This window comes from Manis javanica, chromosome 1 (genome assembly GCF_040802235.1).
Source record: "Manis javanica isolate MJ-LG chromosome 1, MJ_LKY, whole genome shotgun sequence".
In the NCBI taxonomy this organism is placed as follows: Eukaryota; Metazoa; Chordata; class Mammalia; order Pholidota; family Manidae; genus Manis; species Manis javanica.
Window position 1 is genome coordinate 191947953 of NC_133156.1, and position 22634 is coordinate 191970586.

Consider the following 22634-nt stretch of genomic DNA (forward strand, 5'->3'; position numbering starts at 1 on the left):
CAGCGCTGCCAGGACTTACAGGTCTGACCTGAGGATACATTGCTTGGGTGCAGATCCTCGCTCTGCATCTCTTATTTGTGTGACTTTGAACAAGTTGCTCAGCCTCTTTATGCTTCAATTTATTCATCTATAAAATCAGTTAGAACAATTAAATACATTTAGTCATATAAATCACTTAGAGCAGTGACCAGCACATAGAAAAACCTCATCAGTGCTATCTATTGTTATATTATTGATAAGTAAAAAGGAAATATAAGATAGAACTTATCTATTGAGTTAATGCTAAGATTAAGTACATAAATAAAATAAAACATGTTATAAATAAATAAAAGAAGATGAAATAGAGCACAAATATTTGGCCCATGCTAGGTGTTCCTTCACAGGAGCATGTTACTGTAGAGGATCTGCCTGTTCATTTGCAAATTTCTTCCCACCTACCCCTACCTCTTCCTGTAAAGATAATTTACTTTAAAATGCAAGGAATGAGCATAGTGGGTGTAAAAATGTATATAGTCATCACAACACTGTTTAAATATTGTACAATATTTTGTAATCTAGATGATACTAGAGGGGACTGGTTTAATCTTATGGCTTATCTGTAGGATGAACCATTACTAGTCAGCTGTCAGAAATCATGTGATAGATGAATATTTATTGATAAAGGAAAATTTTCCTGATAAATGCTAAGGGGAAAAAACAAGCTATAAGAGTATATGCAGGGTGGTACACTGTGATGAAACAGACACTCAGAGTCTGTGTGTATATACTTATATATATGACTATGTAGAGAACAAATTATATGGCAAAAGATACCATAAGTAGGATTTATGTTTATTAAAAGTATAAACACCCAATAGAGAAAAATAGACAAAGGAGATGAACAGGCAGCTCTCAAAAGAGGAACTCCAAGTGGCCAAGAATCATTTGAAAAGATGTCCTACCTGCAGACTGAAGTAACCATAAGACATCACTTTATTCCTTTGAGTCTGGTAACACCTCTTTGCTGAAATGGAGAAGCCTGGTTGTATACATTGTCAGTAGATATACAAAGTGTTTCTGCCTTTTAAAAAAACAAAGTGCCAGTGACTATAAAAGTTAATAACATACTGGTCTTCTACCCAGCACTTCCACTACTGGCATTCTGTCCTGAAGAAATAAAACTCCAGTGTATAAGGACATACCCATAAGGATGTTTACCAACTTTGTCCAAAGTGGCAAAATTAATAACAAAACTGAAAACAAAGTGAATTTAAGTAAGGCAGTGGTAGAACTATTTGGAATATTATACAGCTATTAAAAAAAACTAAAGCAGCATGTGATCCCATTTATATTATTATGTGTCCATATGCCTAAAATTGTTGGAAAAGGAGATGGAGGTAGGTCTATCTCTGTGACTTGTAGAAACACACATGGCATTTCCAGAAAAAAAGCAATGCAGAATAATGTTTATAATATGAATATTTTGGTGAAAATATACAATTCATTTACCTCCTCAGAGAAGTTCATCTATAAAATGGGAGGGGATGGGCCAGATCCCCCAGGTAGGTCTTCTGGTTCTCAGGTTCTGTGGCTCTATAGGTGAAGCCCTTTTTGCCCTATTTTCTAGGGACGTCAGGATGATAGTTACATTATATAGACAGATTTCTTTAAAATTGCAAAACAAATTTCTAAACTTCTGTTCCATTCCATGTATACAGGTCACTCAAAATGCTATGGGGAAAATGCATACATTTTGCAAATAGATTCACAGGAGTAGCCATAGAGCTAATTCAGAAGTAATGCCAGAAGATGATTTTTGTAGGTACAGACTAAGTAGTGAAAAAACCTATTTTAATGGTCTACAGCCCAAGTGGACTAATGAGACTAGTTGACTTCTAATAATTTTTTTAAGTGTTAGGTTTAAACAGTTTTCAAATATTCCCACTGATATTAAATATTAAAAAGTTAGTTACTGCCCCATTCTGAGTGAAAAGTCACTTCAAATTTTTATACTTGTTTTCTTTTTAAGGAAACCTACTTCTAAGAAAAAAAAATCATTTGTGTGTGTTTATATGTGTTTCTGAAAATTCAGCAGTATGGGGACAGGAAAGACAATGTTAGAGTAAATGAGGTGGCTTCCTTCTGTCTGCTAAAAACAAGCAGACCAAAAGACAGACGTGAGTGTGTGCTGGTCTGAGTGTTATGTTGGAAGCTCCGTTAGTACATCCATTGACTGGCTCCTGGGTCAAAGTCCTGGGAACGACTAGAGGTAAAGGAAAGGGGAGAAGAGTACTCCGTCATCACTCATTTAAAGGCCAGCTTTCCTGTACTCTGAAGTGGAGGCCACATCTGACTCTTACAACAAGATGGATGGCCCTAGAGGGTATTATATAAGCAGGTGGGGAAAGACAAATGCCATTATGATTTCACTTGTTTGTGGAATATAAAAACAAAGCAAAACAAAAGAAACAAAATAACAGTATACTCATAGAATGCTGAGAGGTGACTGGTGGTTACCATGGGGGAGGGGTTGAGGTAGGGAGGGTGAGGGGGATAAAAGGGCACAAACTTTCTCAGTGATAATATAGGTTGGTCACAGGGATGGAAATGCAGCATGGAGAATATATAGGAAATGGTTTTGTAACATCCTTCTATGTTGACAGATAGTAACTGTACTAGTGGCGGTGAGGATTTAATAATATGGGTAACTAGTGAACCACTGTGTTGTATATTTGAAACCAATATAAGATTGTGTATTAATGATATGTCTAAAATAAATAAATGAATGAAAGAATGAATAAAGTGGAGGCCACATCTTTAGATTCCTTAATAGTCTAGCCTTGTCCTTGTTTTAGTCATTTTGGCCAGAGAAATGTCAAATCTTATGGAGACCTCTTATCTCATCAGAACAAATTCCTTCTAAAAATAAAAGAACTTCAGAATCACAAAACCCATGAGTTGGGAGGGGCCACTGACTTACTGCTTTGATAAAAGCAGTCATACCATTTCAAGTGTAGTCTTTGTCAGAACTTGTTCTTTCTTTCGTGGTAGAAAGGAGAGCAGACAGAAGTCTTTCTTTTCTTAGCATGGCTTCGGGCATTTCTTAATCATGTACTTCAGGAAGGGGTTGTTCCAACAAGAAATTGCAGAGTTCTTAAGAACCTACATTTCTGGTTATGCCCAATATCTATTTTTAAGACTTGGAATTAGATGGCCTTTTCCAGTATTAACCTCTATTTCTTAATTTATATCTTGTGACAGAAAATGAAATCTCTAATCACGAGAAAAACAAGTTCATATCCCTAAAAAATCTGAGTTGGAAAAAGACATGCAGTATCATTAATCTCAAGTAACTTGAACTGGGCTAGCAAATACTGAGAGGTCCTGGTTTAATTCTAATTAGTATATTGAAATAACACCCTAAACAGTGATGCAACTGTTAATTTTCCAGATATATCCTTCATATAACCAAAAAAATAACTGTGATTAGGTATATGTTTCTCCCTAAAACATACACACAAGTGATGCTGATGTCCCACTTTCTAAAACACCCATTTCTTATCTCAGCTTACCTATTAGGTCATTCTGTTGGGTTAGAAATAAAAGGTAAGAACATGTCTTCTAGAAGAGCTCTGTTAAAGTCGAGGGCAGAAAGAACTCCAGGGTCCTAATAAATTGTTAAATATCAGAGCAAAAGAAACCTTGGGGATCATTTATTTCAAAGCCTTTTTTATGGTGTACTAGGGCCCAGAATATGAGTAATTATAAACTAGGTTATGAGAAGTCCCACAGTTTGAATCTTACAGGATACAATTTATTATCATGTTAGTTTCTACCCTGAGAGTGATGGAAGGGGTCCTCTAAAGAAAACATCTGTGGTAAGCCATGGATGACACAGGAGGTACTAAGAAAGGCTTCACTGGGCAGCAAAGCTGACTCCATGGTTGTGTCTCATATCCTCCTTTAGGACTTAAAGATTGACCAGAAAACACCCCTACGGGTCCTTCACCGGAGGCCCCTGGCTGTGAGAACCCGCATCATTCACTCCATGGAAACGCACTATGTGGACGAGCATCATTTTCGCCTCTACCTGAAGACTCAAGCTGGAACGTATCCTTTCACCTCCTGCAGAGCAATAATCTTAACGTGAACTGTATTGGAAGAGTTCATGCTGCCCTAGAAAATAGGTTCAACTTGACCTAGCAATAATTAGGGGAAGGGTTAGGTTGGAGAATTCTTTTTTTTGGTGGGGAAAAAGTGGTGTTTTTTCCATTAAATTTGTGTTTTTCAAAATGACATTTTAAACCATGAGGCAGCCACCAGTTCAATGTGAACTGTAAAATATTTACAGTGTTTCATGCAATGCTGTGCATACACTTTTACTGTGGGAAACACTTTTGATTGATTCACTGATTCATATCTTTACACATTTTGCAAGTCACTTATTCATGCCCACATTTGGGTCCTTTCAGCATTTGCCCCAGATAATTAAGCACTGATGGTAGGTAGGAGTGTTCCCACTTTACATATTGATCTTCATTTTATTTGGCCATTGACCCAGAACCAGAGAATAGTCCAAAGCTGATCACTTTTTCATAAACTATACTGCATTGAGTGGTTTTGTATCAGATCTGAGTTGCTGACTAAAATTTACGAGGGAGCTACCATACTCTTAGCTTTAGTTTACTTTTGAAGGTGCTCCTACTTGTTTGTTTTTGGTTTGGTTTTGTGATCCAATAAGCATGAAATGATAAAATGCCTTCTAACTAGTATAAAATTAATGATACACTTATGGATATAAGGAAAAAAATGTGTTAATCATCAAATAGCATTCTTACTATATTGCTGTAGTTGTTTGGAGCACATTTGCCTATTATAGATGGAATGTGGATGGGATTTCAAAAAAATCAGATTTAAAAAACATCTTTTTACCTAATCCCAGCTTTTGTTTTGGTGTGCTAGGGAGAGATGCAGTGGTGTTTTGGAGAAGCTAATGTACTTTCAATTTCATTAAAACATTTGTAGAACCAGTCATGTACATGTACTTAAGGTGTTTGCTAAGAAAGACTATTTGGTAAAGCTTTAGATACTATGAATTTTTCACATACATTGTTCAGTACACCGAGTTAGTTCATGTGATGTATACATTGTCCCTCTGGCTGTTAATAAGAACCGTTCTAGACCCTTTAACTCATTATTCTGGGGCTTCTTGGTCATCTCCCCTCATCACTGCTACTCAGCCGCAGTATTCTCTGAAGGAATGAGAGAGGAGTAACGACTGAGTAATTACGAGTTTAGCAAAGAATATGGTTACTAGATAATTATGTCTTATGCCTGAATCAAAACATTTGGTGAAAGAGTTGAATAAATTTTCAGAAAGTGAGGACATTGTATCAGCATATTATGGTGTTAATTTTTTATTATTTATCATCTGAGAATAAACTTTTTCTATTCAAATTGTATTAAATTTTTATACCAAGTGCTGGTTTATAGAACACAGCAAAATGCTGAATGAATTTTTAGTGAATGCTGGTAAAAACTTATCTTTTAGATATTTTCAAGGCTGTACTAGAGTTTAAGGAATGTTAATGTAATCTTAATAACTAATTATAGGATTAATCATTGACTTCAAAATTTGCAGACCTATGACAGAAACAAAAATTGCCCTTTAAAAAAAGAGAGAATTAACTTAATTTTCTTGCTGTGTAAGAGTTGCAAACAACTAAATGTTAAGTCCTTTGATACTCCTTTGAAGGGCCTTCATCAAGAGTAAATTATCATCATCCCTCCCATCCTATTACCATTGTGTCACTAGGTCACTTATAAGGAAAGCCATCACTGAGAACACACTATTTGTGACCCTGTGGAAATACACCATTTGACAGATGGCAGCAGCCATTATTGGCAAATGGAAACAAAAATGGTAACAAAATATAATTTGTGGCAAAGAAAAAAAATTTTTTTTTTTCAGGCACCGAACTAGTTAATTTTAAAAAATCCATAATTAAACCTTGGCACTTGGAGATGAGCTAAAGGAAAAAGAGTCATGACTCTTGGTAAGTTTGATGTAAACACAGGTCCCAGATGCTGATACTGGCTGCCAGGCTAGTCGGAACCAGTTTGCTGTAGCTCATTTTCAACAATACATATCACAAGTCACAGCTCAGAAATAACCTGTCTTTTTTAATATTTCTGCTTTTGTTTATCATTTCTCTTTCACCCATGAAACCTCATCAAAGAGTTGGTACTGCACTGTGATCTTCACTTTTTCCTTAAACAAACCCTAGCTACATTAAAGAGTTTGTACATGGAGACTTTGGGAGGACCAAGCCAAACATTGGCTCTCTGATGAATGTGACTGCAGACATTCTTGAACTGGATGTTGAGGTAAACCATTTTATTGCAGAAATGCCATATGCACATTGAATTCAGCCAAGGTTACGTTTTTTTGGCATTAAGTCAAATAGTACTATCACATTAATAGGTGTTTGACAATGGTTAGAATCTCACAGTAGCACTGTATTGCAGGGAGGGGCTATCTCTGGAACTTTTCTTTTTTAAAAATTTGAAGTCTCATTTATGATCCTTGCAAATATATAACTAAATTACTAACTGTACTTTATATATGGCATGGATCTAAACCATTAAACCAAGCAAGGAAATGACATCTAAGTGCCCTTCATATGTCCTTTGCACTGGAGACTTCATTCCCATACCCATTTTGCTTTATAAATAATTTAAGGAAGCCTACTCAGAAACATAAATTCAGGACAGGAATAGAAAATGGGATGATTTTTCATCAGTGGTTATTAATAAAAGTACTTCTATAAGGGACCTCTATGATGTAGTCCAAATTCTGTTCTTATAGTCTGAATTGAAACAAGGTTAAATTCTTAAGTAATTAGAAGAATGGATTGAATGGATTTTTCAGGCAGTTCTCCACAAATATTTTTATTTGAGCATCAATAGGTATTGAGTTACAAGGCGTGCTCCTTGAAGAATAACCAATTAGGAACAGTGTTTCCCCTCACAACAAAAAATTTGTAGGTGAGGCTAGCATTTTGCACGTTGGAAGGCATCGGTTATAAAAAAAAAGTGGGTAGAATTGCCTAGTATGAAAACAGGTATGCAATCAAATGATCGCTGGAGAATTACTGCCTTACGAGCGATTCTCCTGAGTGCTTGCAGATTGAACTGCATGCAGCTTCCGCAGTACAGCTAGGACAGCACCTTCAAGGCTGCAGGGAGCCCTCTTACTGGGGAAGACAACCTCCTGTTAAAGAAAACCCAGCTTCATTCATCATCTTTGATCTCTATTCTTAAAACAGTTTAGGAGTCAGAGTCTTAGTGTTTTTCAGCTCTAATTGGCCACTGGAGCCACCTGCACAGCTTTTTAAACCCTAAAACATGCCTATCCTCCCCTCCCTCAACACATACAATATTGTGATCAGTGATGTTTAGTTTTTGGGCTTGAGAAACTACCCGTTAACTTGTATATGGGTGTTTGGTATATGGCTATGTTCTAAAGCAGAACCAAAATATTTCCTTGGGATTTGTAAAAGATACACACATGCAGTAGTCATTTGGGCTTTTCTAATATTTTTTGGAAATGGGTAATGACTCATAGATGAATTTTAAAAGTCATTTTTCATAAATCATTTCAGGTTTTAAATATTAAGTCTCAAAAAAAAACATGGGTGTAGTGGATTTTTTAAGTTTCTCCTAAATCAGTCTCTCTAGGGTAGTTGAGATGAGATGTAACTGCTTATTTCTAAAGCCTGGAATGTGATTATTTATGTGGAGACAGTCTGATACTGTAATTTCATTATCACTTGAAAATCAAGGTTTTTTTCTAAAAGAGCCAAATCAGGGTCAGTAGAGACAGACAATTTTAAAAGAAACAAAAATTCTGCCAAAGTGATACACAATGATCCTTAACCTTTTCTAGTTCCAGGTGATGGCTCATGTTCATTTATTCAAATTTGCTCAGTTACAAATGAGACTCAAAAGTGTAGACTGCTTGAGTATGTTAAATGCAAGATGAGAAAATGAAAATGAAAATGATCATAACAAAAGTTGCTCAGACTTGTGAGGGCAAGTTGGTGTTGCCACCTGAATTTGTTTGCTACTTTACCTATAAATAACATTTAAAAAATGTAAATGTACTCTAGTCTCTTGTGAGTCAAAAGGTACAATTAATAACCGAGTAACCAAATACTAAATGAATTCAGGAACAGAACTTTGGCCCAAGAACCCCAAGTCAGGGAGTGGGTTTTAGAGTGTTAAATTGTGGCAGCCACTGACTATTCTTCAATGCAGTTTCTTCTGTTGCTTCACATTAAAATTATTTAATTTATACAGTATTACCAAGAAATGTTTACTACAACAGTAATGTTTTAATGACTTGTTTTCTTCTTTCTAGTCTGTAGATGTTGACTGGCCTCCTGCTTTGGATGACTAGCTTTCAAATTTGGAAACAGAGCAGGGTTTTTCGTGGCACGCTGTGGACATCAATTCAGCATACACTGTAAAATGGCTGTTTACTCACCATTAACAGTGTCTTGGCAACTATTTAGATCATGTTGATCTATGTATTTTTTAATTTCTTGTAATATCTCAGGATCTATATATCTATATTTAGTGCTAATTTGTTCAAAGGATGTCTTATGATTTTTATTGTTCCCTCTCCAACCCCCCACATGCCAAAGTATGAATGAAACCATTCTCTAAATTTTAGAGAGGTGTACAAACAGGACACATTTTCTGATAATCTGAGAAACTGTAATTTCTTTTAGCAAAGTTTCCCTGCACAAGAGACCTACCACCTTTAAAATCGTGTTCTAAAATTTTTTTAATGATCTTGATAAGTTATATTTAGATTTATGCAGCACTGTATCCTATAGTATTCTAAGATATAAAATGCAAACCTGGCATTAATATTTTTCCCAGTAAGCTTCAAGCAAACTATTACATAAGTAGTTTTTGGTGTGATCTGTCATAAATCTTAATGAATTCAGGTTACTATTTTGGCAATCTAAAATTGTCAATGCATTTCCTTCCTGGGGAGGGAAAGTAAAACCTTAGGTAATGAGGCATATAACATAGTTAAGAAACTTGCATAAATCTCTTAAATAAGAGACATGAGTGCCTTCAGTAACTTCAATCCCAGGGATAAGATTCTAAAAAACTGACATTTCTAGTCAAAAGATAAACTGGTTTTATTCCAAAGTGCTTCAATATATTACCCAATTTCAAACATTTTGTTAAGTAGGTAGGGTATTATCATCTCCATTTTATAAATATGATAACCAAAGACTAGAAATTAAGTGACTTATCCAAAGTTTAGTTACTTCCATATGTAGGACTAGAACTCAGTTTTCCTGGTCTATAGGGTCATTTCCAATAAACCTTATTATTGAGCACCTGCTGTGCAAAGGAGGCACCCAAGTATGCAATTTAAACTCACATAACCATGAGAACTGACTTTTGGAAATTTAGATACCAAATCAAGGAACTTAACAAAAACCAGCCCAAGTATATTTCATATGATCATATATGATTACCATTTGCTGTGTAAGTTAATCATCAGTTAGTGCTATGAGGAAAAACATTAAGCAAAACTGAAAGAAAAAAGATGTGTCATTAAATGTTTTAGACAGGAGTCTTATTAAAATTAAATATTTAAGTAATTGCCATTACCCTACATCAACTATCTAAGCTTATTTTTAAAAACATGTGACTTGGATAGTATTGGGTTATTCAGTCTCCCATCTCTTCATTAAACATACTTATAGATACTAAGATGTATTAGTCACTTTAGAAAACAGGAAGAGATGCATAATAAGATTTAATTATGCAAATAATACCAAAAACTTTTTTTCAGTATTTTTCAATGCCAGAAAATGAGAAAGGGATAATAGAAATAAAATTGAAAAAAAGGTAATAACTTTTGTGTGAATGTTTCTCAGTTGCTGGGGAAATTTTGTGAAAGAGATCTACGTAATTTGGGAGAGACAGTCTTCTGTGTGATTCTTTTTTGGCTCAGCTTTGAATTCAATGTATCTGCAAAATGGAAGAACTAAGAACCTCAATTTAAAACTTAAATTAGAAGACTTTCAGTTCTTAAATTCTGTTCCAAAGATTATGCAAAATTTCAAGCAAAGAGTAAACATTAGCTGTAAATATTTATTCCAAATGTTCATATAACTGTGAGATACAGGTTGTTAAAAATTAACATAGGTCTTTGCTTTAGGCAGAACTGGGAACCTTAAGTAATGAGAGTACTATAGTTTCACTTTTGCCTATATAAAATTTTTAAAATTAGTTTTGTGATCTAATATTTATAGCTTTGTTTAAATTTAAAATATTTTTAGTAACACTTAAAGGCCCTTTGTACTTCTTCTTATCTCTCTGTCCCAAATATAGTCTGAGATTTAGTGTAGAAAAAAATCAACTCTGAATACCTAGAAAAGCAAAAAAAGTTTGGTAAAATGGAAAATTTTCCAAGTAAGATAAATGATTACAAGTTATGCAAAGTAAATTTAGAAGTTAAATTTCCATTTCCAAAGAGAAAAATATTCTACTTAGATTTTGAGCTCTATTCTTGATTTTTGTCCACATAAGAAAATAAACTGTTTATCTGAGTTGATTTTTTGAAATGGTACTTTTATTATAGAAAAAATATTACATTTATAATAACATTAAAAATTTTTTCTCATAGGAAAGTGCAAAGGAACTACAAAGAGCCGTTTTTTTCCTTGACCACTAAGCCAACAATGTCCATCACCCTAAATACATTATCATGGAATTCCTTCTTCTACTTCACAGTAGTATAACTATTAACTCAGGGAATTAACACTGATATTATTGTTATCCACAGAACCCACTCAAGTTTCACCAGTTATCCCAATAAATTTCTTCACTGTCAAGGGATCACACTTTGCATTTAACTATTGTCTCTTTTGTTTCCACCAATCTGGGAACAGTTCAGCCTTCCATACTTAACATTTTTTGCAGATTTCAGGCCAGTTGTTTTGTAGACGGTTTTTCCATTTAGCTTTGCCTAATATTCTCTATTATTAGATTCAAGTTGTACCTTTCTAGCAAGAATACCGCAGGAGACGATCATCTTGCATCTTATCAGGTGTCACACAATTTTGATTTGTTCACTTACTGATAACTGGGCGTTGAACAGTGAATGAAGATAGTGTCTGCCAAGCATCTTTACTTTTATCCTTTAATTAGTAAGTATCTTGTAGGGAGACCATCAGACTTCCACTCACTAGTTTTAGCATTTATTTAAGATTTCCACCTGAATCAATTATTGTGTCCTTTTGACATTCCCCATCATTCTTGGAGCATGTTCTTACTTTCTAATGCAAAAAGACACTCCAGGCTCATCTTGTATTTCATCTACATCTGTCCTGGAATGGGCTATTTCTCTAATTAAACAACTGATTGCTTTTAGTGGAAAATGATATTCAGAAACCAAGATCTGGGCACTAGGTATGCTCATTGCTACACACACACACATACACACACACACACAGCTGTATTCGTCTACATACACTGAAAACTATGAGTGTATACCAGACCAGTACTTCCAATTCCAACCTTATTCTAGTTTTCTCCCTTTCCATATTTGTAGGTCCTTTCTGACAGTGAGAAATCTGGTTCTCATTAGCCTTAATATATTTACTTAATAGATCAGTCCCCCACATAAATAACCCATCTCCTATTGCCACATCCTTACTCCAGTTCACCAAGACTCCCCCTCTATTACTCTCAAATGTTTTCAGGATCCACACTGAAATTCCACACTAGGCCCCTTCACCACCTCCACCTCCTGTGGCAATATCTACCTGTAAGCAAATGACTTTTGTCCTGAATCATTCAGGAAAGAAGACAAGCAGAAACTAAGTCAGGAAGGCAGAAAATGAAAATCTTTTAAAAAGAACATTTCAGTACTCTACAAAATTATCATTTCAAAGGACAGTTACATATGCAAGTATATTCAGCTACAGCATTCTGAAAAAATGCCTAATGTTTCTAAGCAACCAGAACTACCTTTCCCTGTAAGAGGAATGCTATAAATATGAAGAAAATCTCAGTATTATTGAAGTCAAATAGAAACAAAATTTTAGTGATGGTTTTAGAATTTTTCCATTTATTATATTACCACACACACAAAAATCATTGAATTCAAAATTACAAAAGTAATAAAATATTCTGTACAATAAAATGCAGACATTTAAAAAAATGATTGCATCTTGACATCTCATTTAATATTAAATAATTGAACAATACCTGAGAACTTTAAAAAATCACTTTCTTCAGTGCCCCCAAATTCATTATAGCCATTAAGAAGCATATAAAAATACTTAGAACTGTCAAAAAACAGAATAGTGCCGTTCTGTGAGGATCTGGATTCATCAGTCAACAGTATTTTTAAATACATTCTTCTAAAACAGAAGTCATCTCTGAAGGATTAATTTTAACAGTGCATTTAAGAATGCCCATAACCTGCAAAATTTTGTGTTTTCCTTCCCATCTCATCTTAAAACTAAACTGTGCACCAGTGACCAACATTTTCAACTAATTATCCAATAAAAGTAAGTGTGTCACCAAAAAAGTCTCCTAAGACTGAATTCTACAAATGGATCCCTTAATACTCATCTACTTCCAACTACATTTTATGCAAAGCACAATGTTTTGATTAGATAATAAAGAAGAAAAACAGGCAAGATAAATGTTTGATACTTATACAAAATATTTATATTTACCTGCTGATACCCCTGAAAACTCTATTTGTTGAATTACCAAAGTTTTATATTAATTATTGTACATTACTGTTTGTACATAGCGATTTAATTTTTTTTAATTCTTTAAATTTTTGAAAGTCCAATAGTAAATACAATATGACAAATTCTACCCTTTTAAAATAATTACTAGCAGGTGCTGTTTTTCCTTAAAGCCACAGATATTTAGAATAGAAAACTATTTAGAACAAATAATTCTCTAAAAATTTTTATCTGTTTTGTTTATTAGTGAGGGTAGTTGGGGACATGATAGTTTTGGGGTTTTTTTTGGTTTACACTTCTCTATGAATGAAAAAAATCATATACATGATTACTTTGAGATTCAATCTATCCACTGATCTTAAGTTTGTGCTTTAGTTAAGATATACTCTACTAAGATATATTAGTTAAGATACGAATTTGTCTTAAGTCTTAGACAAAGACACAAAACTGGGTACAAACAACCCACACATTTATCTTTAGCTAAGCATTTCTGGGCTTATACTATTAAATAGCATGAAATTTTCTATTATATTTATACCACATTCATTTTCAACTTCTAAAAACAAAATAGATCAGAAATCTCTCAGTGGCAACTTCATTAGCTATGATGAAACTCCCCTTTAAGAAGATGGTCATATTACTACCAATTCATAGTCAACTTTGAGAAAGAAATTCAAGAGTCATAGTATTTCAATATTGGAAGTTGTTAATTGACCTTATCTTCATTATATAATAGGAAATGACTCTAGAAAGAACAAGGCCAAATGAAGGTCTTCCAGATCTGGGCAACAGCTAGCCACCCTAAGGAAAAACCCACCTTAGAGTTCTTACTAAAGAATCTAATCCATGGTGATTTTTCTCATTCTGCCATGTATTAGTTAACGGGAAGGAGTGTTCAGATTATAGGTTAATTAGGGTCACAGATACATACAGCCATTGGTTCATAAACAGTATTTGATTAGAACTATACAATTTACAGTGTTCCTTTTATGCATTATTTTATTTAATACAACACACTTTGTGAGGTAGGTAGGCTGGGTATTGTTTGCATTTTATATCTGAGGAGTTGGGCCCAAAGAAGGTGTTATTTGTAAACACTATAAAATTTGAGTGGTAGAGCTAAAGATTATAACTCAGATGTTCTGACAAAAAATTCCGTATTTTTTTCTGTTTCTCCATGCTATTTAATATCACATTGTTAATTCTTTAATCCTTCAATAAATCCGCTAATGATGTAACACATTATTTGGTGCTACTAGGCAGACTAATACCGATTCCGAGTATCTCTTAACATGGACAGTATAATTAGTTTTTCTGGAGCACTAGGTTAGAAATTGAAAAGCCAGCTGTATCTGATCACTGAATTTTTTTAGAAACCCTGCTATTAATTTAAAAGGCCATTTAAGATAGCAGGTTCTAAAGATAGAAATCAGAATAGTTGTTTTGAGGAGCAGGTAGAGCAGCAAGGAGAATGAAGGAAACTTCTGGTGTGCCAGAAATGACTGTTCACATATATGAAAATTCATCAAGCCTACATTTAATATTAGTCCACTTTATGCATTTTACTGTGTATGTTTATCCCTCAAAAGAAAAAGACTGATATCTCTGAGAGCAAGAGTTTTGTCTTATTCACCTCTGTGTCATTTCTAGCACCTAACACATTAGACATTCAAAAATGTGAAATAGGATTGTTTACATCAATACTGGAACGTCTGTTCAAGGGTAAGGAACTGAGGAAATGCCCAGAGGGAGAACTAAGATTAAACCTGCCACATATAGTACAGAGAAGCTGGATCAGTGGTATGAGATAATCCTAGCAACTATACAATTTCTACCTAAAACAGTTAATACTGTAAGAGGCAAAAGGTTCAAAAGCCCAGTCTTAAGGGTACATGTTGTACAGCTGTAGAAGAGGCAAAGTGGATATTATGTTAAGCATGGAGGCCTGGAAGCCTGAGAGTGAGAGGTTTTTCAATGATAACTATGAAATAGGGTGTAAGAGGGAAAGGGGTATTATTTTTACCCAGAGCAAAGAATGAAGGCCTATACTAAGAAAGCAGCAGGAATGAAAGAGGGACAAATGCAAGAAACTTTTAGGAGGCACATTCAAAAGGACTTCATAACTAAGTCTGAGTGTGAGGGAGAAAAAGTAAAATATGATTTTGAAGTTCCTATTAAATATCCTGGGTGGCAGGGTAAATGGTAATGCCATTAGTCAAAGTAAAGAATGCAAAAGGAGCCACTTTAGATAACATTCAGGTAGCATGAGAGAAAGCTGAAGCTATGGGCACTGATGAGGTCATGCAGGAGAAAAAGTAGCACCAACTGAGGGCTGGGGTTGAGATTCTGGAAAAAAAAAAATTACCTATCGCAGAAACCTCAGAGGAGTACCCAAAGAGGGACTGGTGGATAAGGTCATGGATGGGTAAGCAGGGTGATGACTGACAGAAAGACACTAGATTTGACAAGGGAGGGGGTCTCTGGTCATTTTTCCCAGGATAGCATAACAAAATAGTAGGAGGTAAAAGGGAAAGATTGATAGGCTAGGGAGTGACTGGGAAGTGAGGAAACAGAAATGAAAGCATAAGTCTGGATGTGATGGGAAGGAGCATGAGGGTGGTAGGAAAGGTCTTTTCATTTTCTGTTAGGCTGAAGAAGACATTTACCATGTTTATACAAAGAAAAGAAGCACTTAATGGTGATGTAAGGACATAGAAAAAAGATGAGAGAGAAAGGAAGAGGTACATGTAGAGTTTAGAAAGGTAGGTCACCTCTTCCTCAGAAACTTAAAGTGGGTATTACAAGAATAGGTGGAAGTATAAATACATTTCAAGACAGGAAAAGCCAAATTCTTTTTAAGTTACAAAATACATTCTATGATCGGTAAATAGCACCTAAAAATGAAAATCCACTGGAAATACTCTAAACACAGATGTAACAGTACCTTAATTCAGCTTACACAGGAAAAAAATTACTAGCAGAACAACTCAATTGCTTATCTAATTTAAAAAAATCCATTTAGATACTCTAACAGTTTTTAATGTGATCAGTGCTAATTAATACAAAATTATAGGATCCTGTATTTTTTTAAAAAGCTCACCACCTTTTAACCACTATCTGGAGATACCCTGGGTTCATATGTTGAACAGGAAAGAAATTATGCCCTCAGGTTTTCGTTTCTCCCTGGTTAAGTTCTGCTAAAATATGTGCTTATGATTTTTAAAATTATGTAAAAGAAATGTTTCATTTTGAAATCATAATTTCTGAGAAATATTAATGGTATGTAGGTGTCTTTAATCTTTTTTCTTTTGTTTGATAAACTATTCTAACCCAAAGTCTTATTTTTCTCTCCTTCCTATGGTTCCCAGTATCATTCAACTCAGAATTTTTATTTATATGACATTCATATATTCCCCATTTTCACCAAATTGACTAGTTTTTAATTGTTCCAGTAAATTTATGGTTTTGTTGGATGCTACAAAAGTGAAATGATACATTATTTTTAGCTAGGAATATGTTCAACATTCATGGTAGGTCCCAATGGCAAAATAAATTAGGTCTTTAATAAGTTACTTAGTATTATGACAGTTACATCATAATTAAGATTATTGCTCCAATTCTATCATCATTTTGCCACTAGGATTACTTTGCTCTCAAACAATTTGGATTACTATTCTTAATTCTCAACTTGAATGTACATTATTCTGCTATAAACCCAATGTCACATTAAACAGAACTATAAAAATCATAAAATAAAAAAATCTAATAAATAAAACTATTCTTTTTAAAAAGTTCTATTAGTAGTATTTTGAAAGTTCAATAAATATTTACTGAATGCTTAGTATGTGGCAGACACTATTCTACACACTGGGGAATTCAACAAACAGAACATGAATGTTTCTACCCTTAGGGAGCTTATATTCCAGTATAGGAGAACAAACAGTAAACAAATAGATGCTTAGTAAAGTCAGATTATGGTAAGTGCTATGGACAAATGCAAAGGGGTCGGGGAGGAACACGGAGTGCTGAAGTATATAGAGCAAAGGAAGGCCATGCCAGGTAACAGTTGACGGAGACTGAAGGTTTAAGGAGTGAGCTATGCATATGTCTCCAAGAAAAACAAATATATGAGAGATGGTCGGCTTTGGATGTCTTTTGAAAGTAGGACCTACCAGATTTGCTGATGGGTTAGATAGAGGAAATAAAGCAAAAAACCAAGGATGATACCACAGTTTTGGGTCTGAGCAACTAGAAGCATGGCATTGCCATTTACTGAGTTGGGGAAGATAGAAGGAGAAGCAAGTTTGGGAGAGATCAATAACTCAGTTCTGTATACACTGAGTTAAGCTTTAATTAGGTTTCTAGGTAGAGATGTTAAATAAGCAGTTGTACACACACATACAAGTTCCAAGTCTGGAGCTCAGGGGATAGGTCTAACTAAGCTAGGGGTAAAATTCAGAAGTTAACAGTAAGAAATTGGATGAGATCATAAGTGAGGGAGGATACAAAAAAAGAAACAAGAAGAGTCCAAGAAAACTTCTTCCCTTTAAAAACATGGGTGTAAAGCTAAAATATAAGCAATTCTGAAGGTATGGATTTAAATAGTCCATTATATAAAGAACCTCCCATACCTTGAAAGCTCACTTCAATAGCCTTCTGCCCAACTTAGTCTTTTAAAGAAATTATGATTTACATATAAATCTAAGAAACTCCAAAAAGCCTCAGAAAACCCCTTAGGGGTCACCTTGGCCCATGGGCCTCAAAAATAAGAAGAAATTAATTTTTCCAATGACATAGTCATTACCAGTTTTACCTTACATTTGCTTAAAAGCAAATATCAGCTAATTCATTTAACTAAGAATAGATTAATAAAAAAGAAGTATAAAAAAGTGTATTTGGAATAACTGGAGCCTGCTCTGGTGTCAGTCTGTCCTGGAGAAATGTGGTAGGGCTCTAAAGATAATTCCCAACACACACTGTATCAGGTCACATGTTTCAAAAGAAGAAACGGTAAAGCTCTTTTAAATTTCTGTTTAGGAATTTTCCTTTATGACAGTTTCCAACTTTGTATCCTACGTAACAAAAGTTGTATTTTTGTCTTTTAATGGAAAAATTAATTTCATTCAATATTTAATGTCACAAATTCTTTATATATCCTTATGGTCAAATAATGATTTAACTTAGGCTGATAAACTTGTTTAAATAAACCTTCAGTGTATGTTGGATTCCACAGGGCATCACTGATAGTCTAGAAATTCAGTCTGTGTGAATTTATCTTCTCTTGAAGCAAAAGTCTTCTGTAAATGCTGGACTTTTTCCAGCTCTTCCTGGAGTTGGGAAGAGTTCATCTCTCTCTGTTGCAGCTTCAGCTGTGAACATTCTTCTTTCATTATATCCTGACAAACTGTCTCCAGCTAAACAAGGAGCTCCAGAGCCAGGATTGCCTATTAAAGGAATCCCCTACATACCCAGAATTTTATACTTCTCCTTGATAAAGAAGTTTTCAAATTATCATTCCTCAAAAACAAAACCAAAAAAACCCCACAAAACCCTCAAGTTGTAGTCTTGGTCAGTCAAATATAAAATGCTACATCTATATAGGTAACAACAAAATGTTTACAAACATTTAAAAGGATTTAAATCTTGAACCACCATTTAAGTCTCACAAGTTAACTTGAAAAAAACCAAATGCAAATGAGTCGTTCAACTGCTCATTCTGCATAGTGCCAATACCTGCATACTGACTATGAACAAAACTATGACTGTCTGGATTGGTACTGTTTGCTGGTCCTGACTCACTTATCATACTGTTATCTGTACAGTTGAAGTCAGATCCCTCAAATGCCTCTGACTGTAAAACAAAAGCAGTAGTATTGGAACTGGTGCCTGCTGATATACTGGAGGAGGACATTTGATGGAGCTGTCTTAAGTCTCTTGGGTCTAACACTGAATTGCAAGAGGGGCTTTCAAGATTCATGCTCACAAGTCTCGGATTATCAGTTCCCCTCATGCTGTCATTACTTGGTGTTATATTCACAGGGCAATTAGGCAGCATGCTGGCATCAGAAATACCATATAAGTCAGTTGGTGACATGGATGATGCTTCCATTCTGCCTATGTCATTAGTATTGTTATAAATGCAAGTGTTAGGAGCATTCAAATCACTCCCAACAGGTATTTCCAGGAATGGTGAAATACCCTGTGAATTAGAGGGAAGTGCCCCTGCTGAATAACTACTCAGTGGATTTGCACTGACTGAGCATGAGGTGGGGTGGGCCACTGATGACCAGCTTGAAGGTGGCGGAGGTACCATTGAGGATATGGCTGAAGCATGATGGGCACTTGACATGGGTACAGATGAGGAATAGTAGGATTCTGCTTGACTTGAAACTCCTGGAGGTCTGGTCATTTCTGTCAAAAGTGCACCATGAGGAAATAAGTCTGATTCTGTGGGGGTGGGGGGAAATGTATTTTTATAAAACAGAAGTGAACACAATTATAAAGTGCATTGTTTGTAAATTAAAATTGCATAAACACACTAATAAAGAAAATTTTCAAGGAAACTGATACACCATTTTAGATAAAAACGTTAAATAGCACTAAAATTATTAAATGAGTTCAAAATTGAATTCTGAACACTGTTTTACAAATACCTCTAAACTAATTTTGGTAATTTATTTTGGCATAGATATTTTAACTCCAGTTAAATAGGAAAATCTAGCTTTGGATGCCCCATTTATATATTTTTGAAAAGTGAAAGATAAAGCAGAATTTTGGCTCATAGGAGTCTAAACAGACGAAACCATTTAATATTCTCCACTTTTGGGAGAAAATGGAGGGATGAAGGAAACACCCATTAGGGGTGATTGAAAAATCCACTTTCTAAGCTATGTTAAGATAAAACTCCAAGGTACTACAAAGTTCCCAGTCTGAAAAAAAATAAAGGATTCTATATTTACATATTATATGATTTCTGTACAACTAAACCAGGACAAAGCACTGATTTAATAATTTAAGGGGAAGAACAGATTTCTAATTAACTGTGACTGAGTGATCACAAGTTGGCAACTTTCTTTTAAAGGGCCAAAGAGTAAATATTTTAGGATTTATAGGCCATATAGCCTCTGTTGAATGAGTATTTATCTCTGCTGCTGGAGGGCAAAAAAAGCTGCCATAGACAATATGTAATCAAATGAACATGGCTGTGTTCCAGTAAAACTTTATTAGAAAGACAGGCAACTGGCTAGATCTAAAGCAATTCTTCCATCACACATTAATCAGTAAAATTACCACCATATGAACAAAATGTAATTTCTCGAACAATAAATCCAAAAATATCATCAAAGTTTCCAATAGGACCTTCAGAAGTAGAGACCAATTCATTCAATGTTCAAAGCATGAAAAAATTTGTAGAAGTAGAAAATATCAAGAAGCATTTTTCATTCCCCAAAATGGAATTCCAATACACTGTGCAAAGCACTGGTCTTTCTGATTACAAGGAATACTCCATGGGGAATAAAATACCTTTTTTGATGAATCTTCCTTCTCCAGTTGATCCTAGAGGGCCAGGTCTAGGTCTTTCAGGAAAATTAACTGCTGTGATCAAGTTTTTCCATTAGTAAATATAATTTGAAAAGTAACATTATCAGTTAAAATTTGAAACACTGAATAAAGCAAAAAACCCAAAACTTATTTAAATACAAATCAATACAAAGTATTCTTACCACAATCCTGCCATAGTTTCTGGAAAAGTAGAGTTGTTTTTTGTTTCTTTGCTTTATTGCCATAAGTATCTAGTTAGAAAGAAACCAGGAAAGCATGTAAAGCATCATAGAATTATGCTTCCTCTCCTTTAATAAACAGGTGTTTTAGTTCTATGTAGAAAATGCTTTAAATAAATATACATAATGTAGAATTAGTAAGTATTACAGAATGTGTCCCAAGTCAGTAGTAACTGAGTATTTTTCTGAATAAAAGATGGTTTATAATCATCTTGTTTTCTTATAACACCTATAATAATGACAACACAATAAGGACAGATAAAGACCAAAATGGAGAACATTCTGTGTGACTAGTTTGCCATCTATAAAAAAGAGCACAATAAGGAGCAAAATAGAATCTCAAATATAAAACAAATTTTGATAAAGTTTAGACACACTGAAATTATTCCAGATTCCGTTCCTAAGAAAGAACTGCAAACAGCATAAACATCAGTCAAAAATCAACTTAAAGGAAAACTTTCAGGAAACAAAACATAAATTATAATTAAACAAAACTGTGTTCGAATGTATCTTACAAGAAAATGTTTTTAGCAGGACTAACTTTATGGAGTACATAAAACAATACTACCAGAAGTCATACCTTTTTCATCTGGCAGATATCTAAAATCCATAGATTCACTAACTTCCTGGTCAGAAGGTCTCCGCAACTGCATTTTTACTGTTACTGGTTCTGTTATAGCTTTGCAATATGGTGGAGTCTTGAAAACAATGGCTACTTGACGGTGTACATCGGCTTGCGAAAAGATACCTTTTGCTTCCCAATCATTCAACACAAACCGAACTTCTATGTCATCTAATGAATATGAAAGCAAAGAAGTAATGGTAAAACAAAGTAAAATGCATCGATTATCCTAAAATAAAGACGGTATAGCTTATGATAGTTCAACTTACAGTTTTTGGACTTTACAACAGTGTGAAAACAATACCCATTCAATAGAAACTATTCTTTGAATTGTGACCTTCTCCTGGGCTATTGATAAGTGGGTAAGACACTCTCTGTGAAGCTGGACAGCGGCAATGAGCCACAGCTCCCAGTCAGCCACATGATCATGAAGGTAAATAACCAATACACTCAACAACCATTGTATGATACAACAATTCTGTTTTTCTCTTTCAGTACAGTATCCAAATTACATGAGATACTCAACACTTTACTATAAAATAGGCTTTGTGTTAGATGATTTTGCCTAACTGTAGGCTAATCTAATAAGGTAGATGAGGCTGAGCTGCTTGATAGGTTAGGTGTACTAAATGTACTTTTGACTTTGAGTATTTTCAATTTGCAAAAGGCTTATCAGGATATAACCCCATAGTTGAGATTTCTGAATTCAACAAATAAACACACAAACAAAACAAATAAATACCTTTCTGAACTTTGTCACAGAGTAGAAATATTTCATCTCCTCCTCTGACACTTCCACAGTTCTTATTTACACGACAAATCCTTAATTCTGCTGTGTTAGGAGCACCTAAATACAAAGGGTTTTTAAAAAATGGGTTCCTACCTTAATAATATATTTCATTCCTTCACGATGGAGAGAATTTTAGGAAAATAGTTTATAGGACAGATAAAAGCTTTAGTATGTGAGTAAATTAAGGACACTTTAATACATTAATCAACCACATCTGTCCTTTTCCATTCTAACTGCATTGCCCAACATGGTTAAGAGCCATGCGACTTAATTTCTAGGCAATGATATGTCGTCTAATTAAATCTCTCTGCTTCTCAACATCCTACACACTGTCATCAGATTAATCTCGTGAATCATGACCATGACTCTATACAATATAATGTTGATGTTTCCTATTATCCAGCCAATATTACTTCAGTAATTCTACTTGGCACTCAAAGTTCTCCATGATGAAGATACTTTGATCTACCTTTATAGCCTAGCCCTATGTCCCCCATCCTTCTTCATGCAAAACAGATATAGTCAAACATCTTTGGTGGAAACATATGTAAGAGTACACACGTGTACACACACACACACACACACACACACACACAGAGTATTTGAGGGCAACTTCATAATCTTTTAAAACTATAAATACCCATAGTCTTTGATCTAGCATT

At 34.5% G+C, this 22634-nt stretch overlaps 2 protein-coding genes across 13 annotated transcripts in view; one reads left to right on the forward strand and one right to left on the reverse strand.

Annotated features, from left to right (window-relative positions):
• PUS10 (pseudouridine synthase 10) overlaps positions 1–11988 on the forward strand; it is an 82500-nt gene extending 70512 nt beyond the window's left edge. For all 5 annotated transcript variants that reach the window (XM_036996636.2, XM_036996633.2, XM_036996632.2 and 2 more), the window contains 3 exons: positions 3947–4089; positions 6267–6366; positions 8402–11988. In XM_036996636.2, the coding sequence (XP_036852531.2) occupies positions 3947–4089; positions 6267–6366; positions 8402–8440 (282 nt within the window). In that variant the 3' untranslated portion in view covers positions 8441–11988. The remainder of the gene's footprint in view (positions 1–3946; positions 4090–6266; positions 6367–8401) is intronic.
• A 137-nt stretch (positions 11989–12125) lies between these two features.
• Positions 12126–22634, reverse strand: part of REL (REL proto-oncogene, NF-kB subunit) — a 39167-nt gene continuing 28658 nt past the window's right edge. For 4 of the 8 annotated variants that reach the window (XM_017648510.3, XM_017648515.3, XM_036996631.2 and 1 more), the window contains 5 exons: positions 21925–22029; positions 21141–21353; positions 20504–20572; positions 20304–20375; positions 12126–19226 (listed from right to left, as the gene is read on the reverse strand). In XM_017648510.3, the coding sequence (XP_017503999.1) occupies positions 18442–19226; positions 20304–20375; positions 20504–20572; positions 21141–21353; positions 21925–22029 (1244 nt within the window). In that variant the 3' untranslated portion in view covers positions 12126–18441. The remainder of the gene's footprint in view (positions 19227–20303; positions 20376–20503; positions 20573–21140; positions 21354–21924; positions 22030–22634) is intronic. The other 4 variants (XM_073212785.1, XM_073212777.1, XM_073212780.1 and 1 more) reach the window with 4 other exon arrangements.